General features: G+C 41.1%; 1 gene segment (V, D, J or C); it reads right to left on the bottom strand.

Annotated features, from left to right (window-relative positions):
* Positions 1–126: 126 nt before the first annotated feature.
* LOC115387520 (immunoglobulin mu heavy chain-like) overlaps positions 127–24,740 on the bottom strand; it is a 31,612-nt gene continuing 6,998 nt past the window's right edge. Inside the window, 6 exon segments of the C gene segment in view lie at positions 127–655; positions 812–1,129; positions 1,227–1,556; positions 2,368–2,664; positions 4,395–4,442; positions 17,106–17,111. Of these exon segments, the coding sequence occupies positions 264–655; positions 812–1,129; positions 1,227–1,556; positions 2,368–2,664; positions 4,395–4,442; positions 17,106–17,111 (1,391 nt within the window).

Below are 24,740 nucleotides of genomic sequence, written 5' to 3'. Positions count from 1 at the left end.
TCTATGTATGTACATATCTATATATATTTAAGTATTAATGGCACAATAGACATACAAAAAACAGTCGCACACACAATATTCAGGTTGAAGAACGACATAACTGCACTTAACAAACATGAACAAACATTAAAGGATTTGCAAAGATTTTTTTTTTTATTTTGATTTTGAATCTGCAGTGAAAACACACAAACACATTGTAATATCACAAGCAACAAACATGAACATCCAAACAACAGAGGACACAGCGAGACAGAAGGAAACATCTACTGGGCCTTGCACGTGTCGGGGACATTCATGCTGAGGTTCACCACGTTGTTCTTTTCAAATGTTCTGTAGCCAATGGATCTGACAATGGCTTTTGTTGTGTTGACCAAGGACTCGTGGTAAACGACACAGCTATACACAGCATCACTGTCGCTCCACTGGTCAAAGCTCAGTGTTAACTGGCCGTAAGCAGAATACGATCCTTTGCTTTCTACAGGGCTGGTGGTGTTGAAGTCATATTTTGAACCTGCTTCCTCATCGTTAACAAGCCAAGAGACAAAAACCTCCGGAGGAGAGAAGTCTTTCACAAAGCAAGTCAGGGTCACCCTTTCTGTTTTAGGATGTTCAACTGGTGGCAGCATAAACACTGAAGGCCGCTGACATTGTTTACCTGCAAATATGAAAAAATCCATTAGATATAAAGCCACAGAGGAAAGTACCTTATGTTCCCAAGAGAATATTTCCTAAATAATAAAAACCGAGGTAGTTTGTGGAGTGACAAGTGGAAGGAAGCACTGGTTTTACTGGACACTTGCAGAGCTCTTACCGATGTCCTTTTGGTACTCTTTCTTCAGTGGCTCTATCATGTTGTCATGCTCGACCACACAGAAGAATCCTGTCCCCTGGCTCCATTCCTCATAGGTGATGTCAATAGTATGGAAAAGTGTGCTTTGCTTTCCCTTGCCAGGCTCCAGCTGACTGCCAGCTATTTCTTTTCCGGAGCTGTTCTCCCAGAAAATCTTTTCCACTCTTCCCTTGTTTACCTTGACTTCACAGGTCAGAGTTCCTTTTCTGTTCACAGACATGTTTTCAATTGAGGGACCTTCAATAGTTACTTCCACATCTGCTTCTCGACACCCATCACCTAAAAAGTGAATAAAAACATGACCTGAATGAAAAGTGTTCATCATGGAAAGTGAACCAACATAAATGATTAAAAGAACATGTCATGGTGTACTTACAGGTTGTGGTGGATTCTTTGTAGGTCACAGATTTGCTGATATTGTCTTTCCCTTTCCTCTCAAACACACATGTATATGTAGTACCTTTACTCCACTCATCGGGCTCAACACTGAGAAAACTTGATGCGCTGTACAGTGTGGTTTCATTCCCCGCTCTTCCTGCAGAAATGGTCTCAATCTTGTCTATTTTGCCAGTGATTTCTCCTGTATTTTTCTGCCATGTTATGTTGTGTTCCTTTGGAGCAAAATCTTTGGCAATGCAGGAGAACGTAACCTCATTGTCCTCTTCAGAGAAACACACTTTAAGAGTTGGTTCAATATATTTCACCTCTGAAAAACAAACACACACACATATGTATGCAGAAGCTGGAAGGAATATAGATATATATACAGAAGCTGATCATGTGTCACAGTGTTCATCAAATCTGGATGAACAGAAGTGAAAAGATGACTGAATATGCAACTTTGCACATGCATACATGATGCTGCTCAAATAAAAGCTTTCCTTTAAAAATTAAGTGTATTTTTTATAAAATGACGATGGATTGAAGTTGAAATGTATTCAGATTGTGATGCTTTGCTTCTGCATATACATTCACTGTCAAGCAACATAAATGTTATTTAAATGGTGTTAATGTACAATCCATATTGAAGCAGGCAGACACCAGGAGAGAACTTGGAGCAGTGCAGAGAGATGAAAAAGGAAAAAAATCAAATATTATTCTAAGACAGAGTTTGTTAGTGAGGGGAAAAAAGAAAAAGCAAAGTTTTGTCCGTCTTATTCCACCTGCAGTAACAGAGTTGGTCTTTTAGATGTGAATTGTATTATATTGATGAATACTAATAAATTAGGTTGTATCGCTCTTTTATGTTAACCAAATATCAATCTGTTCATTTATCAACACATGAAAATCTGACGCAGTAAAACAAAGTACAACCTGTACTAAATATTTCAGATCATCCACTAAATAGGATAATAATTTTTTGTAGCTGTTTGACAAAACTTATCAGAAATAACTGCTAGATATATTTGTTTAATTCTGCAATTCAGTAAAAAGTCCATGTGAACAGGCCTGCCTTGCAGTTACACTCAATCAATCACATTTAATAACAATCATATTTTCCTTAGCTGGAGACTTACCAGGGAAGACAAAAGCACCCGGGGATTGCCCGACAGGATGACTGGCCAGACATTTGATGCTGTCCAGCTTGTTCCAGTCTTCTCTTTTCACCTGGATTTGACTGATGCCAGTGTAAGTTTCTCCTCTCTGGACTGCAGGATACTGGAGGAAATCAGTCAAGGCCGTGTCGCTTTTGGTCCATGAGAAAGTGAGTGAGGCGGGAGAGAAGCCAGTGGCCAGGCAGGCAAGAGTGAAGGTGGTTGCACTGTCAGAGCTGCATGGACTCAGAGGAAACACCGTTGGCCCAGTAGAAGTGGCTGGAAGCAAAAGAGGAACAAGAAGAAGAGAAATAAATTATACGTGTGTGTATTATGTAACAATGCAGATTTATATTAGGCCAGTTTCATTACACAGTCACAGTTAAAACAGCATGAAAGAAATTCAGAATGTTGAACATGATAAATGTCCTCCAAACACACACTGACACACTTTCAAATCATTCAGTAAACACAGAAAGGATGACAACTGGATGAAAAAAAAAACTTAAAACCTTTCCATTGAAAGTGTAAAGCATTGCAGTGAAGTTTCCTTTAAAAGTCATGACAGAAAAAAAAAGTAAAAAAACAACAACAAACAAACACACTATCGGACATTGCAGAAAGGCCAGTTATTACAATTAAAACTTAGAAAACACATGAAAAAAAAAATTGTGAGAGAAGAAATTACTGATTCAACAATAAACTTTTAAATGTATTTTTCTTCCTTTTTTTTAAACAAAGAATGAATCAATGAACGAACAGGGATTGCTTAAACTGATTCAAACCTGAACACATCAATCAACACATCAAGTTCACGGTATTTATCATAAACTTGTATGATTTTTAATCCACTTTAGAAGTTGTATATGATGTATAATAATTGTCTTACCTGATGAAGTTACAGTTGTACCCTTTGACCAGTAGTCGGAACCATAGCTATAGTAGTAGCACAGTGCTGAATTTATCCAGCCTGCACTATTAAAAGCCCATTTACTAACTTTAATTTTCAAAAAAGTCCACTTTAAAGTTTAATTATTAAGTGCACTAATATAACTAACTTTGATCTTATTTTAACAACTGTGAGTGTAATATTTCTGTCAGAGAATTCAATATTACACATTACAAAGACATTTCGTTATGTTGCACATAAAATGTCTTTCTTTTTCTTCTTACCTTATGACTCTATCGTCAACTTAAACTGAAATTTATATTAAAAAAGACTGACTTGCCAGTGTTACTTTGATCTTGTTGCCTTTTTGTTCAGAAAGCATGATCACAGTATATACCCGCCTCTCAACAACAAAAACATGTCAAATAAAGATTTGCCACTGAGGTTTAAATGTAATGCAAACAGAGTAAATATTACATTGTCATCGTAAACAATATAATGAGGAAATTATATTTTACCTGTTGTTACAGTCACCATTGTTCCTTTTCCCCAGTCGTGAAAAGACCAGCCATCACAGTTCTGATAGTCTTTTGGCACTCCTAACAAAAACTCATTCTGGTTTTGAGTCTCTCACATATGTTTTTGGTGATCTTCAGAAAGAATCTTCCACAAATTATCATTCATAGAGGAATATTCTGATGCACTTGTGCCACAAGGTTTAATCTATTTTTGCAAGACATTGCTGTGGTTTTATCTGTTGTTCTTCAAAAGCAGTTTAAAGGTTTAAGAAATAAATTTATGCATTTGTGTGTATATATATATATATATATATATATATATATATATCTGTGTGTGTGTGTGTATATATATGTATATGTACACACATGTCCTGGATTTTTTTTTTCATTCTTGCAAATACTGCCTTTTTCAACAAGCTATTAAAATAATTTTATCATCAAAGAAAAGTCTACACCAAGGCTACAGTTAACGCATTCAACATTTAATAATTTGGCACATGGAGTCAAAACTGTCTGCCCTCAAGGAAGCAACAATATATGATTGTAACCTGTGTACCTTTGACATTCATGACAACAGTTTGAGAAGAAAAAGCTTATTTTACCTGATGTGACAGTCACCATCGTTCCTTTTCCCCAGTAGTCAAAAGCAACTTTGCAGTGAAAAAAGTCAATGCAACCAACATACAAAAACATGCTGGGAGCAGCTCGAAACTTCTTCAAAGAGTTGTTTTTCACCTTTAGTTACGGATATTCCTTTATTTTCAAGGAATCAACGGCCCAGTCACAATGAACAACACATCTATCACATAAAAACTAGGATGTATAGTTATTCTTTTTTTTTTTAGTCAGAAAGCTGTATTTTGCCTGTTGTCACAGTCACCAGTGTTCATCCTCCCCAGCAGGTTAAATAATCTATAACATGCATAATTTTTTTAAATCAGTTAAACCTAATATGTCATCCAGCTCTGCTAATGTGGAAGACGTTTGAATTCACATTCAACATACATGCATACGTTTAAAGATAAAATAACAGGATAGCATAAAATATGTCTTTTCAGTCCAAATAAATTAATTACTTACCAGAAGTTACTGTGACTTGAGTCCCTTTCCCCCAGTAGTCAAAGCCATATTCACAGTGTTACATGTCATATGACAGCCTATGACAGATACTTATCAAACCTGGAAGCAGCAAGATTACAGTGATAAAATAATTCCCACTGTATTATCTATGTGCATTTCTCCTGAGATGTCCCATTTCCTCTTGGTTACATAAAATGAAGTGTGTGTGCCATCTGTTGGTGAACAACACTTCCTCTTTCTCAGCCCCTCTCCTCAGCTTCAGTCCCTTCAGGGGTTCAAACAAGACATCTTTACTGGAAGTTGAAGACAACAATATCAACTTTAATTGGTTTAGATAATGGCCTTGGCTATTTCATGTTCATTCCTGATCCTCAAATCACATCTACAGTGACATTGTAACAACAGAAACACATTTGTAGTGAGTGATTACTAAGATGGTTCATGAAATGCTAAATATTTCAGGTTTTAAGCAGTGTTGTTCAAGTTACTTTAACCTGTTAAACCCTAGGGCTTTTGCAGGCAAGGTTTGCTACACCTATCCATTTTAAATTAACAATATGTCCACAATAATTAGGACAATATGCATAATCCTGGTCTCAAATAATAGCTAAGACCTTACAGAATATATTTCCAGTGTCAGAAACACTGTGAATTTTAACATGACCGAGCAAATTTTGATAACTTAGAAGAAAAAAATGATACATTTTTCACATTACACATTGAAAAACACCATGATAACAATGAAGCCAACCATAATGATGCCACTGCTTGCATTCAGCAACTCTTGACGACAACTGTACCAAGTTTCATGAGAATCGAACAAAGCACATAGATTTTATCAAGTGTTTAGTTTGGATAGTACCAGGCAAACCCTCCATTTGGTCACTTGAAGACCAACCTGTGCCAAATTTCACCAAGTGGGTTTACTTCTTTGAAAGGAATCTGACTTTAAAATACTTGTAGTTTCCACTACAGGAGTCTGTGTATATACAATGCACCCTTTGGCTCTGACATTTAGCCACTATATTATAAGTTTCTGCACAGTTTTAGGAGCCCGGCCACTTCGCACGGGACTGCCCGGTGCCCGGACCAAGAGAACGGGCTCCGGGAACGAGAAGGGGATGCTGGTGGGGAGGATGTGGCCATACCAAGGGGCTGTGCCTCGCTGACGTCCTCCGGAGCTGCTGCGTAGTCTACCTGGATGACCTGCTGGTGCACGCTGATGGATATGCGGGGCCATGGCCAATCTGAGGGAGGTTCAACGATATTCGCCAAGCCGGACTGAAGCTGAACCCAGCCAAGTGCAGCCTCCTGACCAGGGAGACTGAGTTCTTGGGGCACGTGATCTGCAAAAACAGGGTGGCCACTAATCCCGCCAAGGTGGCCACCGTCAAAGACTGACTCCATCCCTCCAACGCTGTGGAGTTTCTTGGTTCTGGCCTCCTATTACCACCGCTTTATTAAAAGCTTCGCCATCATCGTCAGTTCACTCCATCGCCTAACGAATAAGGGCCAGCCGTACCAATGGGACAACACCTGTGCTCCTGCGTTCATCCAGCTCAGAACAGTCCTCACTGAAGCTCCATTCCTGGCCTTTCCAGACCCGGACCAACCCTTTATTGTGGACATGGATGCCAGCAACACTGGGGCTGGGGCGGTGTTGGCGCAGCAGGGAGAGGAAGGTGAGCAAGCGGTAGCCTACTTCAGTGGCACCCTCAGCAGAGCTGAAAGGAATTACTGTGCGACACGGAGAGAGGTGGTGGCTGTGGTTTCGGCTGTGCAGCATATCCGCACATACTTGCATGGGAGCCGTTTCGCTCTTCACATTGATGCCTCGCTTACCTGGCTGTTGAGTTTTAAAAAGCCAGAGGGGCAGGTGGCGTGGTGACTGGGGACTTTGACCTCCATTGTTGGGCAGGGCATCACAGAATCAGAATCAGAATTGCCTTTTATTATCATTGTAGCATTTAGATACAAGATTGTGCCATCTCCCTTTTGTAATATAAAAAAATAGACAATAAAATATACATATATGTACATAATAAAATAAATAAAGGACATAAAGACAGGTGTGTATAAAGTGAATGAGGTGCAGAGTGTGTGGATTTTTGGCCTATGCCCCGTTTGAGTTCACAGAGCTGACAGCTCTGGGATAAAAACTGAAGAGGTGATGGCCAGGGTGGGATGGGTCCTTGATGATGCTCCTAGCTCTACTGAGGCAGCGGGAGTTGTAGATGTCTTGGAGAGAGGGCAGAGGGTAGCCGATGATCTTCTCTGCTGTCCTCACTACCCTCTGCAGCCTCTTCCTGTCTGCCTCAGTGCAGCTGGAGAACCACACTGTGATGGCGTAGGTCAGCAGACTCTCTATGGTGGAGCGGTAGAAGGACACCAGCATCTGAGTGTTCAAGTTCTCCCTTCTGAGTACTCTCAGAAAGTGGAGTCGCTGCTGGGCCTTCTTCACCACTGCCGTGGTATTCACAGTCCAAGAGAGGTCTGCTGCGATGTGGACACCAAGATGCTTGATGGTCTCCACCCTCTCTACACATTGACCGTTGATGAACAGGGGTGGAGGGACAGCTTTGTTTTTCATGAAGTCCAGGATGAGCTCCTTTGTTTTGGTGGTGTTCAGTGTCAGATTGTTGGCTGAACACCATGCTTCCAGGTGGAGGACCTCGTCCCGGTAGGCTGCCTCCATATCACCATGGCAATGCTGACACCAGACACCCCTTTGTCACTGCATGTTTTTGTATTTATTTATTTGCGTGTCATCATTATTTGAATATCTTTGAGTGTGACGTGTTTTCACTGGTTATTTTTTGGGGGTGGAGGGGGGTGTACAGGGTACACTGAGGCATGAATGAATGGACAGAGAATGAGCGACCTCCTCGCTTAATGTTCATACTGAAGCCAAATGAAAACATTGGGATTCCTGAGAGTTACGCCAGTGTTGGGATTCATGGTCGACAGAAAAAAACACTTATCTTGCCATGATTTAGAAACTTTCAACAACATAAATCACACTGAGTCAAACATAAATGGGCTTTTACATAGTTAGACTTGAAGAATCGAGTCTGCTGGAGAGAGCAAAGAGAGAGTGAGCTCTGACTCTTCTGGTTGGATCTCAGGGGAATCAGGGCCTGTTCTGGCTCTGCCCTCTTCCCCTGGATGCTGGATGCCTCTCTGCAGTCTGTGTTTTGTGGATCAGGCTTCATCTCTGCCAGCTGTTAGCTCTTCTGTTTGGCCAGCAGTGTGGAAGCTCCGTGCTCCACACGGATGGAAGTTCAGGGAGCCAAAGGAGAGCAGGATGCAGAAACACATGGCTGGAGCAGACCACATTACAGCTGTGGCAGGTTGAGTGAAAGCTGACCAATCAGCCTCTTCTCTGCCTTGAGGGGGCTGCTTCCAAATGCGGGAGGTGACCCTGCTGCTGTGAGCTCCTGCAGCCAGGCCAGACGATGCTACAGATGCTGAGCTTCAACTTGTGACAAATGAAAAGTTTCTTTGTGTGTAATGAATCCCAACAGTGACTTGGACCAGTAAAATGACCTTTAAATTTAAATTTGGAAGATTTTTCTCTGTTGTGGCACAGAGCAGACGTGATGTAAATGTATATATTTTCACAAAAACAAACAATACCAATGATGACCACAATCTCTACATAAAACCAATTTTCATTAGATCTTATTGTGAAAAAATATAATGCAAAAAAGAAAACATCTCCTACAGCTGTTACATGATGTATATTTTTAAAAAACTCATTCTGACAACATGGTTTTGAGACAAATTTGAGACTGTTCTCTGTCTTCAGTTTATTGTCACCTTAACATCTTAACAGTGTGGATGAATTTATGGGGGTTGCAGGTTGTTGGTTATAATGGCCATGTTTACATGAGAATTTTAATTACCAATAAAAGTTAATTCCACTTTAAAATGACCTTGTAAACATCTAATTCTGAATGGAAATGATTATCGGTAGTAGACATGTAAATGTCACTTCAGTTCCGTGTCCAATCAGAACCCTTCCCAAGCCCCAATGATTAAGTGGAATTAAATATCTGGCCTTACCGTGCACAAAATTGCATACCGAGACCACCAGAGGCACTACTCCAGCTTGCTCTCTGCAGCCAAATCTGCGTACTATTCTAATTTAATCAATAACAACCCTGGGAATTCTAAACAGCTTTTCACAACCATAAATCATCTTCTCAAACCGAGGGCATCTTCTGGTGTCTGTGCAACAGAGGAGCAGTGCAACAACTTTAGTGACTTCTTCTCACTCAACGTAGATAGCATACATCAACATTTTGCCATTACTACGTATCCGCCTTCAGTGTCTGCCGCCCCCCAGAACACAGTGACAGACTTCATTGTAGTCGAGCCGCAGGAGGTTGTGCGTATTATTCATAGTATGAAGCCGTACACCTGCACTCTTGATCCACTTCCAACGTTTTTGGTTAAATCGAACGTCAATGCACTTAGTCCGCTCATCACCAAGATTATAAACTGTTCACTCCGCTCTGGTTACATCCCATCTGTGCTTAAAACTGCTCTCATAAGGCCGCAACTTAAAAAACATAACTTGGATCGAGAGAACCTGGCCAGCTACAGACCCATCTGAAACCTTCCATTTCTATCAAAGGTTTTGGAGAGGGTTGTTGCCCGCCAGTTACATGACCATTTACAGTCAAATTCTCTGTTCGAAAAATTCCAATCTGGTTTCCGGTCAGCTCACAGTACAGAGACAGCCCTGGTCAGAGTCACCAATGACCTCCTGATGGCATCTGACCAGGGCTCTCCCTCACTTCTCATTCTACTTGACTTAACAGCTGCCTTTGACACCGTCGACCACAACATTCTCCTCCATCGTCTGCAATATAACATTGGTCTGTCCGGCACTGTGTTAAACTGGTTCAAATCATAACTGGCAAGTAGAGCTGACGGCCTGGTCACAATCAACATTGACTCCAGGTGGACAGCAGACTAAAAAATTCAGCCTCAACAAACTGTGCCAATTTTTATTTTCACTATACTACAGTTTTCGAGCAATCAGATGCAAAAAAATGCATCCAGTAATCTTATTTGGTAGTAAAATGGTGATCAGTTAAAGATGTCGAGGTAAAATGGGGTATGGACTCTACATTAGCATGACTTGGATAGCATAACAAGACTTAAAACAGATGAAGAGCATCACTACAACTTAATAAACTCAGTTGTTTGTTTAATTTAGTAAAATATATGAACAGAACTCTGCTTTATTGCCCATCAAATGACCACAAAAGACTCTATAACGTGCAAATGTGATGAAATATGTGGAAAATAAATTATCTTTTCTGCAAACTTAATATAAATGTCTGCACATACAATTTGCATATTGCTGGATTGCTGTAATTTATGTTTCTTAACTGATTTGTATCAAATTACGGAGCCCCTAAAGGGACATCAAAAAAATTATTTTTTTAAGTGAGTTCTACGTGCTCACGTAAAGCTTTAATGTGCGCACGTAGAACTTTTACGTGCTCGCGTAAAGTTGTTTACGTGAGCACGTAGAACTTTTACGTGCTCGCGTAGAGTTGTTTACGTGAGCACGTAGAACTTTTACGCGCTCGCGTAAAGTTGTTTACGTGAGCACGTAGAACTTTTACGTGCTCGCGTAGAGTTGTTTACGTGAGCACGTAGAACTTTTACGTGCTCGCGTAAAGTTGTTTACGTGAGCACGTAGAACTTTTACGTGCTCGCGTAGAGTTGTTTACGTGAGCACGTAGAACTTTTACGCGCTCGCGTAAAGTTGTTTACGTGAGCACGTAGAACTTTTAAGGGAGCACGTAAAACTCAGCTCCAGTCCGTAAGCTCCCGTCCGCGCAGATTCCTCCAGGGACATCTGCGCACAGCATTGGGTGTACACAGCAAACAAACCAGTACCGAAGTTAACATTGAAAAGTGAGTCTGTGAAGCCATCAGGCTGTAGCTTAGTCAATAAAAGACACCCAGGCTAGCCTCTCATTTATGAATCAATCATAAAACGGCACAAGGGTGCACTGCCATATGAAAGAGAGATCGGCATTCGTGCATAGCTCCTTTTATATTTTCATGTTATATATAAAGTTAGATCTTGGATTTCTGCTATTATTCTTAAGATTCAAAATTATTCTTACTCTTCATTTGCACATTTCAATCGCTTTGTTGCACCCCCATGTGTGTTCTTGCCTCTGTAACTTGAAATTTCTCCGTGGTGAGATAAATAAAGTCTATTCTATTCTATTATGATATTTATCAATATGATAATGGTATAGAAAGATGAAATCAGGTCTGACATCATGTGCATAAGTTTGAGTCAGTGTGGATTTGCGGTGCAGCACAGAAAAACCTGGCGGAGCGTAATTATAAAACGAACCTCCAACATGTCGTAAAACACAAGCACATATTCAGTACAGATTCAAAAGTGAATGTATATTAAAAAAAACTAATGCTCTTAAAGAATATCTAATAAAATTTCCTCTTGTGGGATTAATAAAGGATTTTTAACTTTCAATAACTGATGGATCCTGCCACGGAGAGCGCAGTTTTAACAGTGCGCACGCGCTGCTGCAGAGCGCATTTCAGACGCTCAGATCCAGCAGGGAAAGGTGCTGTTTAGCTCCGAAATGGTGTGTGACTTTATTTTGTCCTGTGTAGTTTTAGAAAATAGTGTACTAGCTGATGGAGTTACTTTAGATGCACTGGTGCCATGAGAGGACTTGATGTAGGAACCAGGAGAGGCTCGGACTGGAGGCTGGACGGAGGAGACGGACCTGAAGAACCATGACTGAAATGTAAATATACTATAAGTTTAGCAAATGATTTATCTAATCAGTGATTTTATTCAGGAAAATAACTTAAAGGAGGTAGTAGAAGTAGTTAATGTAGAACTCAACAAGATAAAATAGTGGTTTGACAGCAACAAATTAGTTTTAAATGTTAAAAAAACTAATTTTATATTGTTTAATGATAGAGAAAATAATATACATATATCAATTTAAATAGATGGAATTCAAAGGGTACATAAAACAAGATTTTTATTTGTTATTATTGATAAAAACCTTAGCTGAAAGTCACATATAAATTATATTAGAAATAAAATAGCTAAATCGATTGCAGTATTACATAAAGTAAAAGCAGTTTTAAATCAGTCAGCATTACTTAAGGGAACCAATCTGTGCAATGCCCTTCAGAAAGAAGTGAAAGAAATGCGAATAATCACAGCATTTAAAAGAAATGTAAAAACTATATTACTGGAAAATTATGCAATGTTGGACACCTGAGATTATGTGTCCAACATTGCATAAGTTTACTCTGACAGAATGGAATTCATTTTTGAATTTTGATTACAGATGATTGAAATTGGAGACGGAATATAAGCGGTTGGATAAAGAAGAGGTAGATAGAGAAAAAAATAATAGGTGTGTGTAATGAGTGTAAAATTCGGTGAAAAATATTATGGTGTTTGTAAATATTGTGAAAATATGTAAAAATATGAACTGATGAAAGAAGAGGCAGACATAAGTTATTCTTCTTTCTGCTCTGTTTTCATTCATTCATGTATTACTTTCTTTTATGTATATTTTTTGTGTCATCTTTTGAATGAAAATAAATCTATAAATAAAATAAATAAAATGTGATGCCAGTAGCCCAGATATAATATATTAGCTGACGGAAGATTACATACAGACAGTGGACGTTTAGTCAAATATTTTATTCAGACTTCGACAAACTGTCATTAATTTTGTTCAGTGTATTATTGATTATTGGTCACTATGCGGTCAATGAACGGCAGATTTCTGTTTATCTTTCCAGGATCTCTGCCATGATGACGGCTGCTCTCGGTCCAGCAGCACCGCTCGGTCCCGTGTCCTGCTCAGCACCAGTCCGGTACTGGGTGTGTGTGTGTTGGGGGGGCGGAGGCCTGGCCATGGTGCAGCTGCTGTATGAGACATAAATAAACGAAACAATCAAAATATGAGCTGTGTAAGTGTGTCAGCCTCATTATTTGGTATATCAGGGTTACATGAACGGACCTATTCAAACCTCAGCTGGTGTCCGTTCATCCTCGGTGACGCTGCTCATTGCGGCGTGATCTTCCTCCAGACAAAGTGTTTCTGTCCTCCTTTAATTCCAGTTTTTAGTCATCCACTGAGCCCCTCCTTATTTACCTCCACCTCAGACCTGAGAGGATCGATATCCAGAATCCGGAAAAGTTTATTTTTTGCCAAAATTGCGGGACTTCTGAACCATGAATATAGCCGTGCCATCCGCTGCCGGTGCAGCTGAATCAAGACCAGCAATCATGTTTGCTGTGGCGCTCCGGAGCATGCTTTTAGTGGTGCGATCGGTGTACACCCAATGCTGTGCGCAGATGTCCCTGGAGGGATCTGCGCGGACAGGAGCTTATGGACTGGAGCTGAGTTTTACGTGCTCCCTTAAAAGTTCTACGTGCTCACGTAAACAACTTTACGCGAGTGCGTAAAAGTTCTACGTGCTCACGTAAACAACTCTACGCGAGCACGTAAAAGTTCTACGTGCTCACGTAAACAACTTTACACGAGCACGTAAAAGTTCTACGTGCGCACGTAAAAGCTTTATGTGAGCACGTAGAACTCCCTTAAAAAAATATTTTTTTTGATGTCCCTTTAGGGGCTCCGTATCAAATGAACAACATGAACTGCATTATTTCTGAAATCTTGACACTCAGAAGTTTGTAAAACGTCCTATCGGGCCGATGAATCGGCCAATCCGATGAATCGGTCGACCTCTAACTGGTAGTGCAGTAAAATAACATAAAGTCACTGAAATTGTTGTTTAAATTATCTGGCAATTACCATTACCAAATTTACCAAATGAGAATTTTCCCGTAGCATTATGCGAGTTATTCAAATCGGGGTATCGGGGTACGGACACTACCGGAAATTCTGGACATCGAGATACTATATTAGTTCAGCCTTTGTAACTTCATAGATAGTATATTGCTGATGCTATTTTTGGTGAGAAACTGATCCAATACCATAATAGATATATTTTAGACATGACCTTGGCTTATATTGTGCTTATTTAAAAAAATAAGTCTCCATTAAGTCAAAAATCAGCTGAAATAGAGAAATATATAACGAGTTGAGCTTCCAGCTTCGCGGAACACAGCTCGGCCCCCACAGCTTGAATTTGCACGAAACAACCTGCAAAATAAAAGTAATCACATCCATTATCAAAAAACATCACAGTATTTCAATATATTTCTGATTTCCTTTGAAAATGAAGCTCCTAAAATTCAAACAATCTTGTTTTGACCAGATATAACGCCCTTTTTCCTACAAAAAACCTTACATCAAATCGACTTGGCGAAGATGATCAATGAAACATGCAGAAATAAATGCATGTTGTTGTTTCAGTAAGCCATTGGCTGTCCAAACACACTCTCAAATGCATTGAAACACTAGCCTACACCACATTAGAAGACAATAACAACACACACAACACATTTCACAGGAAGATTGTGACCAGGCCGTGAGTATGTGGCCCTGGGGGATGCCAGATCAAAGCCCCATTCTGTCACCTGTGGGGTTCCTCAGGGCTCTGTCCTTGGTCCTTCACTTTTTAACATCTATATGCTCCCCCTAGGCCACATCATCGGCAAGCATGGGGTTTCCTTCCATTGCTATGCCGATGATACTCAGCTCTACTTGCGCACCGGCCCCTCACCTACACCAGTTCTGCTACCAGCTCTGGCAGCCTGCCTGGAGGAGACAAAGGCATGGTTGGCAGAAAATTTCCTTCAATTAAATGCATCTAAGACTGAGGCCATTCTCAATGGAACCCCCCACCAGATCAAATCCTCTCAAATTGACAATATTTCACTTTCTGGTTACACCATTCCTCTTTCTTCTTTTGTCAGAAATCTTGGAGTCATTTTTGACCCACACTTGTCATTTGAACAGCACATCCAAAATCTCTGTAAAATATCACTTTTTCATTTAAAAAATATTTCAAAACTCCGCCCCAGTCTTTCCCCCTCAGATGCTGAAAAACTGGTCCATGCCTTTGTCTCCTCTAGGCTGGATTACTGCAATGCTCTCCTCGTCGGGATCCTGGCAAAGAGCCTTCAAAAGCTCCAGCACATTCAGAACACTGCTGCCAGGATCCTGACGAGGACACCAAAACATGAACACATTACTCCTGTTCTCCGCAACCTCCACTGGCTTCCGGTCCACCAGCGCATCCACTACAAAGTCTGTTTGCTTGCATACCAATGTATTCATGGCCACGCCCCGGACTATCTCACAGAACTCTTGACTCCATACTCCACTTCCAGACACCTCAGGTCCACAGAAATGAACACCCTCTCAGTCCCACGAACTAAACTCCGGACAATGGGGGACCGAGCTTTCCAGACAGCTGCTCCGAAACTGTGGAACAATCTTCCCGTACATCTCAGAGCCCCACAAACCTTGGACTCTTTTAAGAAAGGGCTAAAGACTTTCCTGTTTCCATTCTAATCTTTGCTGTGTTGTTTTTGATCTATTGATAGTTCTTAACATCTATTTTTTTTTTTCTTATTGTTGCACTTTAAGATATTTGTATGTAAAGTGCATTACAAATTAAAGGTATTATTATTATTATTATTATTATTATAAATACATTAAATAAAGGCAAGAAACCTGTTTTTCATGTAAACGCTAATTCGTAATTAATATTCCTATGTAAATGAAAAGAAGAATATTTTAATTTGGAATTATTTAAAATTATGAATTAAAAAACATCATGTTACTGTAGCAAACGATCTCTTTGTATCTGTTTCTTCAGTTCAAAGCAATTCTACCAAATCCTACACAGCTTTGGTTTTGAAAGCAGAATTATCAGTCAGATTACAATGCCCCCATGAAAGCTGAAGCCCCGTGAAGGTTTCATCATTTGGTTGCTGGTTGTATTCAAGGCACCTGTGAGTTTGGCTGGTTATATGATCAAAGTAGACTTTTAATCTGAAAAAATTTAGGCTTTGACCACGAGATTGACCAAGGACAAGACTAAGCACCTGTCTAGGGCAAACTCTGCTCCATGAATTGGACAAATTGGATAATTAGATAAATTGATAACTGCAAACTGTTCAGGATGGCACTCATAACATTAATATATTGAGAAAATCAAATTTCACCATCAGTGAGACCTCAATGTTTCTTATTTTTTCTTGCTACTTGAATAAACAGCAATGATTTAGTCTACCTTAGGTAAATGTTAAATTTTACTTCAATTCCATATTGTTTTTTTCACTGCTTAAGAAGAATAAAAATCCCTGAGCACTGTCTGCTACGTTCAGTCATTCAAAAACAGAAACAGTTGCTGAACCTCCAATGGAAGCAATTTGGGCTTCAGTATTTTGCAAAGGGACACTTTGACACATCAGCTTTGGAACTGGAAGACAACACCCTTCCCCCACTCAGCCACAGTCGCTCAGTCTGGTGAGGCTTATTGAACTGGGAGATCTGTTACAGTTTGGTCTTCCAGTCTGAAGTGTCAGTTTGTTGGCTCGGTGCGGAAGCACCTGCTGTGGTTTGGATGATTTCCTGTGTTAAATATTAAGCAGAGAGGACACTGAAAACCACAAGTCTAACATATATATATATATATATATATATATATATATATATATATATATATATATATATATATATATATATATATAATATATATGTGTGTGTGTGTGCTGATATTATCATTCATATGTTGAAAAGATACCTTATATTATCTGAGTGAATATTGAAATCTTCTGATAAGTAAATAAATTTTCGCTTAACTTTCAAAATTAAAATATTGAATAATTCTGATATAAGTGTAGACAGATATTTTTTTTTATACTAATTAAAATATGTCTTTGAACAGACAATGAATTGAAAAAAGACAAGTTTTCCTGCTTATTTTACTTTAGCAGACACTTTTATCCAAAGTGACATACAGCACTGGGGGCAATTCAGGGTTCAGTGTCTTGCCCAAGGACACTTCAACATGCAGACAGGGGGAGACAGGGATTGAACTCGCAACATCCCGATTGTTCGACAACCGCTCTCCCCACTGACCCACAGCCACCTTATTGTGTCTTCTGTGGCTAAAAATGAAAATAAAAGGCAACTCTATGCTTCAGATCAGTTTCATGAAGGTTTTTGTAATTCCACCAAACACTGTGATACCAGCCTCCACTGTGCTGTACACAACACCATACACTCTGACAGAAACAGTCTGACAAGGTGCATGGTCAGCATTTTCTGGTGCATCTTAACATTTGAATTTCTTTGTGCTTGGATCTAAATATCAATAAACTTATATGCAATACTACTTTCAGTGTTTTACCTTTTTGCAATGTATGCAATGCAGTTGTTTCTTTATTTACTGTTCTTCTATTGATTGAAATACATTCAACATGTTAAAAAAAAAATCAATAAGTTAGGATAACTATGCCATGTTTAGAGTCTGTCAGGGTCAATGTTTGTCAGGTGTATTTTTTGTTAGATTATGTTTCTGGTTTCAGGCTCCTCGGCTTCCCCTCATAGTGTTTGATTGCTGTTCTGCCCTGATGTCTTTCATTTGTGCCTGATTGTGTGATTGTCTGCACCTGATTGCTGCTCTATAAGTTGGGCTTCAGTTGGTCTGTGTTCTTCTCTGGGTGGACTGTGTTTCTCAGGGATGTTTTGTCCTTGTGTCTGTTTCTTTGAGTGACTGCATTTCCCTGTGTTCCGTGTTCCTTAATTGCTGGAGTTTCTGTCTATCTGTTGTCTGGCAGCCTGTGACAGTCATTGAAACAATATCAACATTTGAGCATTCTTACCCCCACACAAAAAAAACAAAAAAAATTTATTCGATACATACAATCAGCAAAAAATTGACGTACTTTTTCTTTTTTTTTTTTGCACATTTCATTTTTTGTTGGTATCACTGTGACTGTTGTGCAAACTGATTCAACACTTAACAAAAAAAAAACTTCACATCTTTCCATTAAAAATTTGCATAACACTATAATTTTTTCATCTCCTCTGTCCAAAACTATCATAACTTTCATAAATGAGGAAATTATCCAAGGTTTTAATTTTCATATGAAGTGCTTCAGATCATCCTCTGGCAGGTTTTTATATTTCCTTGTGCCGCTATGGCTCCCAGTATAGGCACACTGGCTCACACCAATACAAAATTTAATGTTATAACATGTGATAGTGCAATACTTTTTCTTCACCAAAATAAAAATTCTGAACTCAAACACTTCTAGCTTCTTTTTTTTGTAAAAAATAGATAGTACAAGATCACATTAATAGTTCAGTCATACTATTGTAACAATCACCAATAGAAAAAACTACATTAGTGTATATTCTTCTTCTTTTGCATTCAGACACATTTCCAGGTGAAACCAGTAATAAGCTGGTTTGGTTGGTCTTTCTGAACTTCCACATAAACCTGTTAATTCATTTTGCTGAGGAAAGAAATTGTGCGAGCTTTAATATGAATTCAAAAATATCCTTGTTCATTTCAGTTTTTGGGAACACGTGATAGTTTGACGTCTGGTCTCGTAGTCAATATTTCCCCAGTTGAAGTCTTGGCTTTGAAAAATTCTGCATTGAATTTGTACAGTGTCTTTGGTGGTCTGTCTCACTGGTCTTTACAAACATGAAAAAAGTTGATCTCTTCAGTCCAGTTCAACGCTTTTTGTGTTGAATTTGAAGCATGGACTTTCAATTTCCCTTCTGGCACAAAACACTTTCGACAGAGGTGAAACAGGTTGTAAAAGTTGCTTTTCATTTTTAAGAATCAAATGTTATGAAGAAGCTCCCAGAAAGAGGCAGGATGCTGTAGCTCTGAGCTCTTTTTAGAATTATTTGATAACCTTTTTAACTTGCTTCTCCCTTTCAGAACAGCAGTCATGTTGTACTGCATACCCTTGTATTGATTTAAAAATAGTTTCCTTGTCTAGCCTGAGGGGATTTAAAGTAAAAATAATCGAGATTATGTTGGATTCAGACAGTTGTGTTTGCAGAAGTACCAAGGTTCATCAAAACAACACAACAAATCAGCAGAAACTGTTGGTCTTCTTCATCTGCATTTCAGAAGCTGATAATGTTTAGCTAGATTTTTGTTGTCATTGAATGTGGTGCTTTTATCTTACCTTAATCAACTTAATCCATTTTCAAAAACTGCTTTTCGTAAAAAATTGTTTCCTCTTTATATACTCAGAATAATGTAATTCTTTTATTCATTTCAGCCAGTTCTTTGGCAGTCAGGATGACTTCATTATTGTGAATGTTAAAGAAAGATAGACATAACAATGATTGTTTTGTTTCTACTGTTGAAGTCTGTGCATGTGTGAACAGTTGGCCAGAAATACAGTCTCCATCACAGCTTCGAGTCCTGCTGTCTGGTCCTCTTCTCTCTGGATGACACCCTGCTCCCAAAAACAACAAACATAACGCAGAGCTCTGCAGGTTTTGCGGAGAGGTGCCCAGCATGGAGCAGACACGGCTACAGTCTTAGGATTTTTATAAATTGCCTCATGTATATGCACACACAGTCGTGTGTTTACACACACACATGGACTTTGACCGATACAAAAGACAATGCAAAAAATATACTCAACACCAGATTTGGTTGTTTCATATAGTCGCCATATTTATTGACAGTATCCCAACACAGATGTGAGTGTGCATTATGAGAGTACATGAGTCCCCATAATGATCCATACTAAGCATGTTACATTAGTTTGACAGCTTTCATTTTTTTTCTTTCTAAATGTAAAATAACTTCAGTTCAAATCATTCAGGGATTAATGATTATTTTGAATCCACTTTATTCGTCTTAGTAAACATTATTGCTCAATTGTAAGTGTAAAATGTATCATATTTTTCAGGACGCTTTAAAGTCTGTAGGGAAATCTGAAAAAAGCTGTTTTATATTGGGATGGTTTCATAAGTGCAATCTGGCAATCGATGGAAACTCGGCCTCCCGTATGTGCAGTTCATACAGGATCAAGCTGACTTCCCTTGACAGGTTTTTGTAACTGTGTGATTCACTGTGGCCACCCCAGCTGCACACTGTGTCATCCTCATACAAAAACCTGTCCCACTGTCTGACTGCTGAATGTTTACTGGCAGCTGGTAAAAAAAAAAAGCTATACGAGATCAGAATCGGAAAGCGTCCAAAGCTTTAGCTTCTATCAATTTCACTTTATGCATAAACTTTGTATACTCCAGACAATTATTACTGAATTTGTTTATTTGATTTTGATCTCATCCAGTACATTAACAAATCCTCCAACATGAGCTTTGCAACTGCTGAACGTCCTACAACAGAGCTCAATTATTTTATGTTTATTGATAAAATAAACTAAATTAAAGGTAAGGATAGCAAGACTGCAATCAGGAGTTTGCGGAATTGATTCCATCTGCTGACAGGTCACTGCTGTGGATCTCTCAGCAAGGCTTAACTAATGAGAAAACCTCTCGATGATTTTATTAATTGACTGAAATAAAGGAGAATACAAATAAAAAAAAGATTTTAGAGTCATTTTGTCATGTATTTATCATTATTATTATTGTACTGTAATTGTTCATTCACAGGGACCCTCACTTCAAACCTGATTACCATGAGACATAGAGATGAAGAATGCCAGAATGGAACAACAAAGCTTGATTTTATATTATTAAAATTAAAAAAGTAGTGACAATCAGTTCTCAAAATCATTTTTTCAAAATCATAGTTTTTGGTGCTGAGAGGTGAAGTTTTAGTTATGAAGTGTGGAATTCTTCAAATCATTGCTGCATTTTAACAAAATTTTCTGTCTTCATTTCTGTCTTTTTTAAATTAGGTGTATTGACTGTGACCGACATTGAAACAGGAAGAGACATGAGCACAATAACACAACCTCAAGTTATTTTTATATTTTATGAACACTCTTTAAAAAATTATACATTCAAGAGATGCTTTGTTGCTCTCTGCTGTTTTAATTGATTTGTCTTGAAATTCTTTTTTGCATCAGTGCTAATTGACAATCATTCTTTATTTTTTACATTTGTATTCTTTGTAAATGTGACAGTTTTCCTCATTTGACTCATCCTGAGTTTATCACCATGCAAATGCTTGTGGTAGAAATGAAAGTCATCTCCTGCACAGAGCTTGCATAACAGAACAGCATCACTGCACTGACCTCTGTTGGAAAAGTTGAAGCCATGCTGTGCTGAGTGGAGTCATCACGTTTCACAGCAGTGTCTTGGGAAATGGATATTTTGACCACGAGATGACGGTTCAAACAAGATTTGGAACTCACTGATGGTGAAACACTCAATCCTTTGTCTATGTCTTCTAAATGTTCTGTTTTCTGTTAATTCACTCATATTGGAGCCAGTTTCTCAGAGCTGCCACAAAAAATGAAGTTACTCCTCACTCAATTACTCTCCAGTTCCATAAACTGAAATCAGAGTGGTTATTAAATAAGGTTTGACCACTAATGTTTCACACAACTTCAAAAACTTTAAAAATACTGATGATGTTTTAGTATTCAATGAAAAATATCTAAATTGTATCATATATATGCTTAATTTGTTCATTTGTATGCACGATTTCTATGGTTTGTAAAGGATGGAGGTCAAAATTAACAAGTACTTTGTTGTTGACTCCGTCAATCTCAAGAGATCATGGACAAGCCAAGGCGAAGTTATGGAGGAACTCAGACGCCCAGTCGACAGATCCCCCTTCTCAGCCTCGCTGGTAGTGTCCAACGGAAGGGACAGACCCATACGGTTGGTACCAACTTGGCTACAGGAGTTGCCGGAGGGTGCCGCAATACAAGGACCAACCGCCTTCAAGGCTCCACTCCAGATTTTTTCTGTAGGGGGGGGTCTCCCTTAGCCTTTGTCACTCCCATGACGACCACAAGGCAGTGGTGCTATTTACAAAGTACAAATACTTCATTACTACAGGATGCTTAAATATTTACTTGAATAAATACTTGATGTAACTTTTAAAATACTGGATTGTTTTAACCTCCCCCCTGACCTGCCACCTTAAAGTGGTGGGGGAGTTTGAGGTGGCAGGTCAGGGGGGAGGTTAAAACAATCCAGTATTTTAAAAGTTACATCAAGTATTTATTCAAGTAAATATTTAAGCATCCTGTAGTAATGAAGTATTTGTACTTTGTAAATAGTACAAATACTTCATTACTACAGGATGCTTAAATATTTACTTGAATAAATACTTGATGTAACTTTTAAAATACTGGATTGTTTTAACCTCCCCCCTGACCTGCCACCTTAAAGTGGTGGGGGAGTTTGAGTGCCCACGTGATCCCAGGAGCTATGTTGTCCGGGGCTTTATGCCCCTGGTAGGGTCTCCCATGACAAACAGGTCCTGGGTGATGGGCCAGACCAAGGGCAGGTCAATAGCCCTTATGAATATATTACAATCGAAGCCCGTGACGTCGCCCGGTATGGCGCAGCCGGGGCCCCACCCTGGAGCCAGGCCTGGGGTTGGGGCTCGCAAGCGAGCGCCTGGTGGCCGGGCCTTTGCCCACGGGGCCCGGCCGGGCTCAGCCCGAAGGGGCGACGTGGGCCGACCCTCCGGTGGGCTCACCACCCGCCGAGGGAATCGTAGGGGCTGGGTGCAATGTGGATTGGGTGGCAGCCGACGGCAGGGTGCCCGGCGACCCGATCCTCAGACACAGAGACTAGCTCTAGGGACATGGAATGTCACCTCGTTGGGGGGGAAGGAGCCCGAGCTTGTAAGGGAGGTTGAGAGATACCGGCTAGATATAGTCGGGCTCACCTCCACACATAGCCTGGGCTCTGGAACCCAACCTCTCGAGAAGGGCTGGACTCTCCACTTCTCTGGCGTTGCCCGCGGTGAGAGGCGGCGGGCTGGTGTGGGTTTGCTTATAGCCCCGCAGCTCAGCCGCCATGTGCTGGAGTTCATCCCAGTGAACGAGAGGGTCGCATCCCTGCGCCTTCAGGTCGGGGATAGGTGCCTCACTGTTGTTTCGGCTTATGGGCCGAACGGCAGTGCAGAGTACCCGGCCTTCTTGGAGTCCCTGGGAGGGGTGCTGGACAGTGCTCCGACTGGGGACTCCATTGTTCTACTGGGGGACTTCAACGCCCACGTGGGCAGCAACAGTGAGACCTGGAAGGGGGTGATTGGATCGCATGGCCTCTCTGATCTGAACCCGAGTGGTGTTCTGTTATTGGACTTCTGTGCTAGTCACAGTTTGTCCATAACGAACACCATGTTCGAGCACAGGGGTGTCCATAAGTGCACTTGGCACCAGGACACCCTAGGGCGGAGGTCGATGATCGACTTTGTTGTCGTGTCATCTGACCTTCGGCCGCGTGTTTTGGACACTCGGGCGAAGAGAGGAGCAGAGCTGTCGACCGATCACCACCTGGTGGTGAGTTGGATTCGCTGGCGGAGGAGGAAACCGGACAGACTTGGCAGACCCAAACGTATTGTGAGGGTCTGTTGGGAACGTCTGGTGGAACCCTCTGTCAGCATGGTTTTCAACTCCCACCTCCGGGAGAGCTTCTCTCATGTCCCGAGGGAGGTTGGAGACATTGAGTCCGAGTGGACCATGTTCTCCACCTCCATTGTCGAAGCAGCTGCCCGGAGCTGTGGTCGTAAGGTCTCCGGTGCCTGTCGTGGTGGCAACCCCCGAATCCGGTGGTGGACACCAGAGGTGAGGGCTGCCGTCAAGCTGAAGAAGGAGTCCTATCGAGCCTTGCTGGCTCATGGGACTCCCGAAGCAGCTGACGGGTACCGGCAGGCCAAGCGAACTGCAGCCCGAGCGGTTGTGGAGGCAAAAACTCGGGTCTGGGAGGAGTTCGGGGAGGCCATGGAGGAGGACTATCGGTCGGGCTCGAAGAAATTCTGGCAAACCGTCCAGCGCCTCAGGAGGGGAAAGCAGGTCTCCGCCAACACTGTTTACAGTGGAGGTGGGGAGTTGCTGACCTCAACTGGGGATATTGTTGGACGGTGGAAGGAATACTTCGAGGACCTCCTCAATCCCGTCGCCACGTCTTCCGTGGAGGAAGCAGAGGCTGAGGTCTCAGAGGTGGACTCGTCCATCACCCAAGCTGAAGTCACTGAGGTGGTTGGTAAGCTCCTCGGTGGCAAGGCACCGGGGGTGGATGAGATTCGCCCTGAGTACCTCAAGTCTCTGGATGTGCAGGGACTGTCTTGGTTGACACGTCTCTGCAACATCGCGTGGCAGTCGGGGACGGTGCCTCTGGATTGGCAGACCGGGGTGGTGGTCCCCCTGTTTAAAAAGGGGGACCGGAGGGTGTGCTCCAACTATAGGGGGATCACACTCCTCAGCCTCCCCGGGAAAGTCTATTCCAGGGTACTGGAGAGGAGGATCCGACCGATAGTCGAACCTCGGATTCAGGAGGAACAATGCGGTTTTCGTCCTGGTCGTGGAACAGTGGACCAGCTCTATACCCTCCACAGGGTGCTCGAGGGTTCGTGGGAGTTTGCCCAACCAGTCCACATGTGTTTTGTGGACTTGGAGAAGGCATTCGACCGCGTCCCTCGTGGTGTCTTGTGGGGGGTGCTCCGGGAATACGGAGTCCGGGGCCCCCTGTTAAGGGCCGTCCGTTCTTTGTATGACCGGAGTAGGAGTCTGGTCCGCATTGCCGGTAGTAAGTCGGACCTGTTCCCGGTGCATGTTGGACTCCGGCAGGGCTGCCCTTTGTCACCGGTTCTGTTCATCATTTTTATGGACAGAATTTCTAGGTGCAGCCAGGGGTCGGAGGGGGTCCGGTTCGGGGACCACAGGATTTCATCTCTGCTTTTTGCAGATGATGTTGTCCTGTTGGCTTCATCGAACCAGG

This window comes from Salarias fasciatus, chromosome 4 (assembly GCF_902148845.1).
Source record: "Salarias fasciatus chromosome 4, fSalaFa1.1, whole genome shotgun sequence".
NCBI lineage: Eukaryota > Metazoa > Chordata > Actinopteri > Blenniiformes > Blenniidae > Salarias > Salarias fasciatus.
The sequence above is the reverse complement of the archived record's forward strand: the minus strand, read 5'-3'. Positions and strand labels throughout refer to the sequence as shown.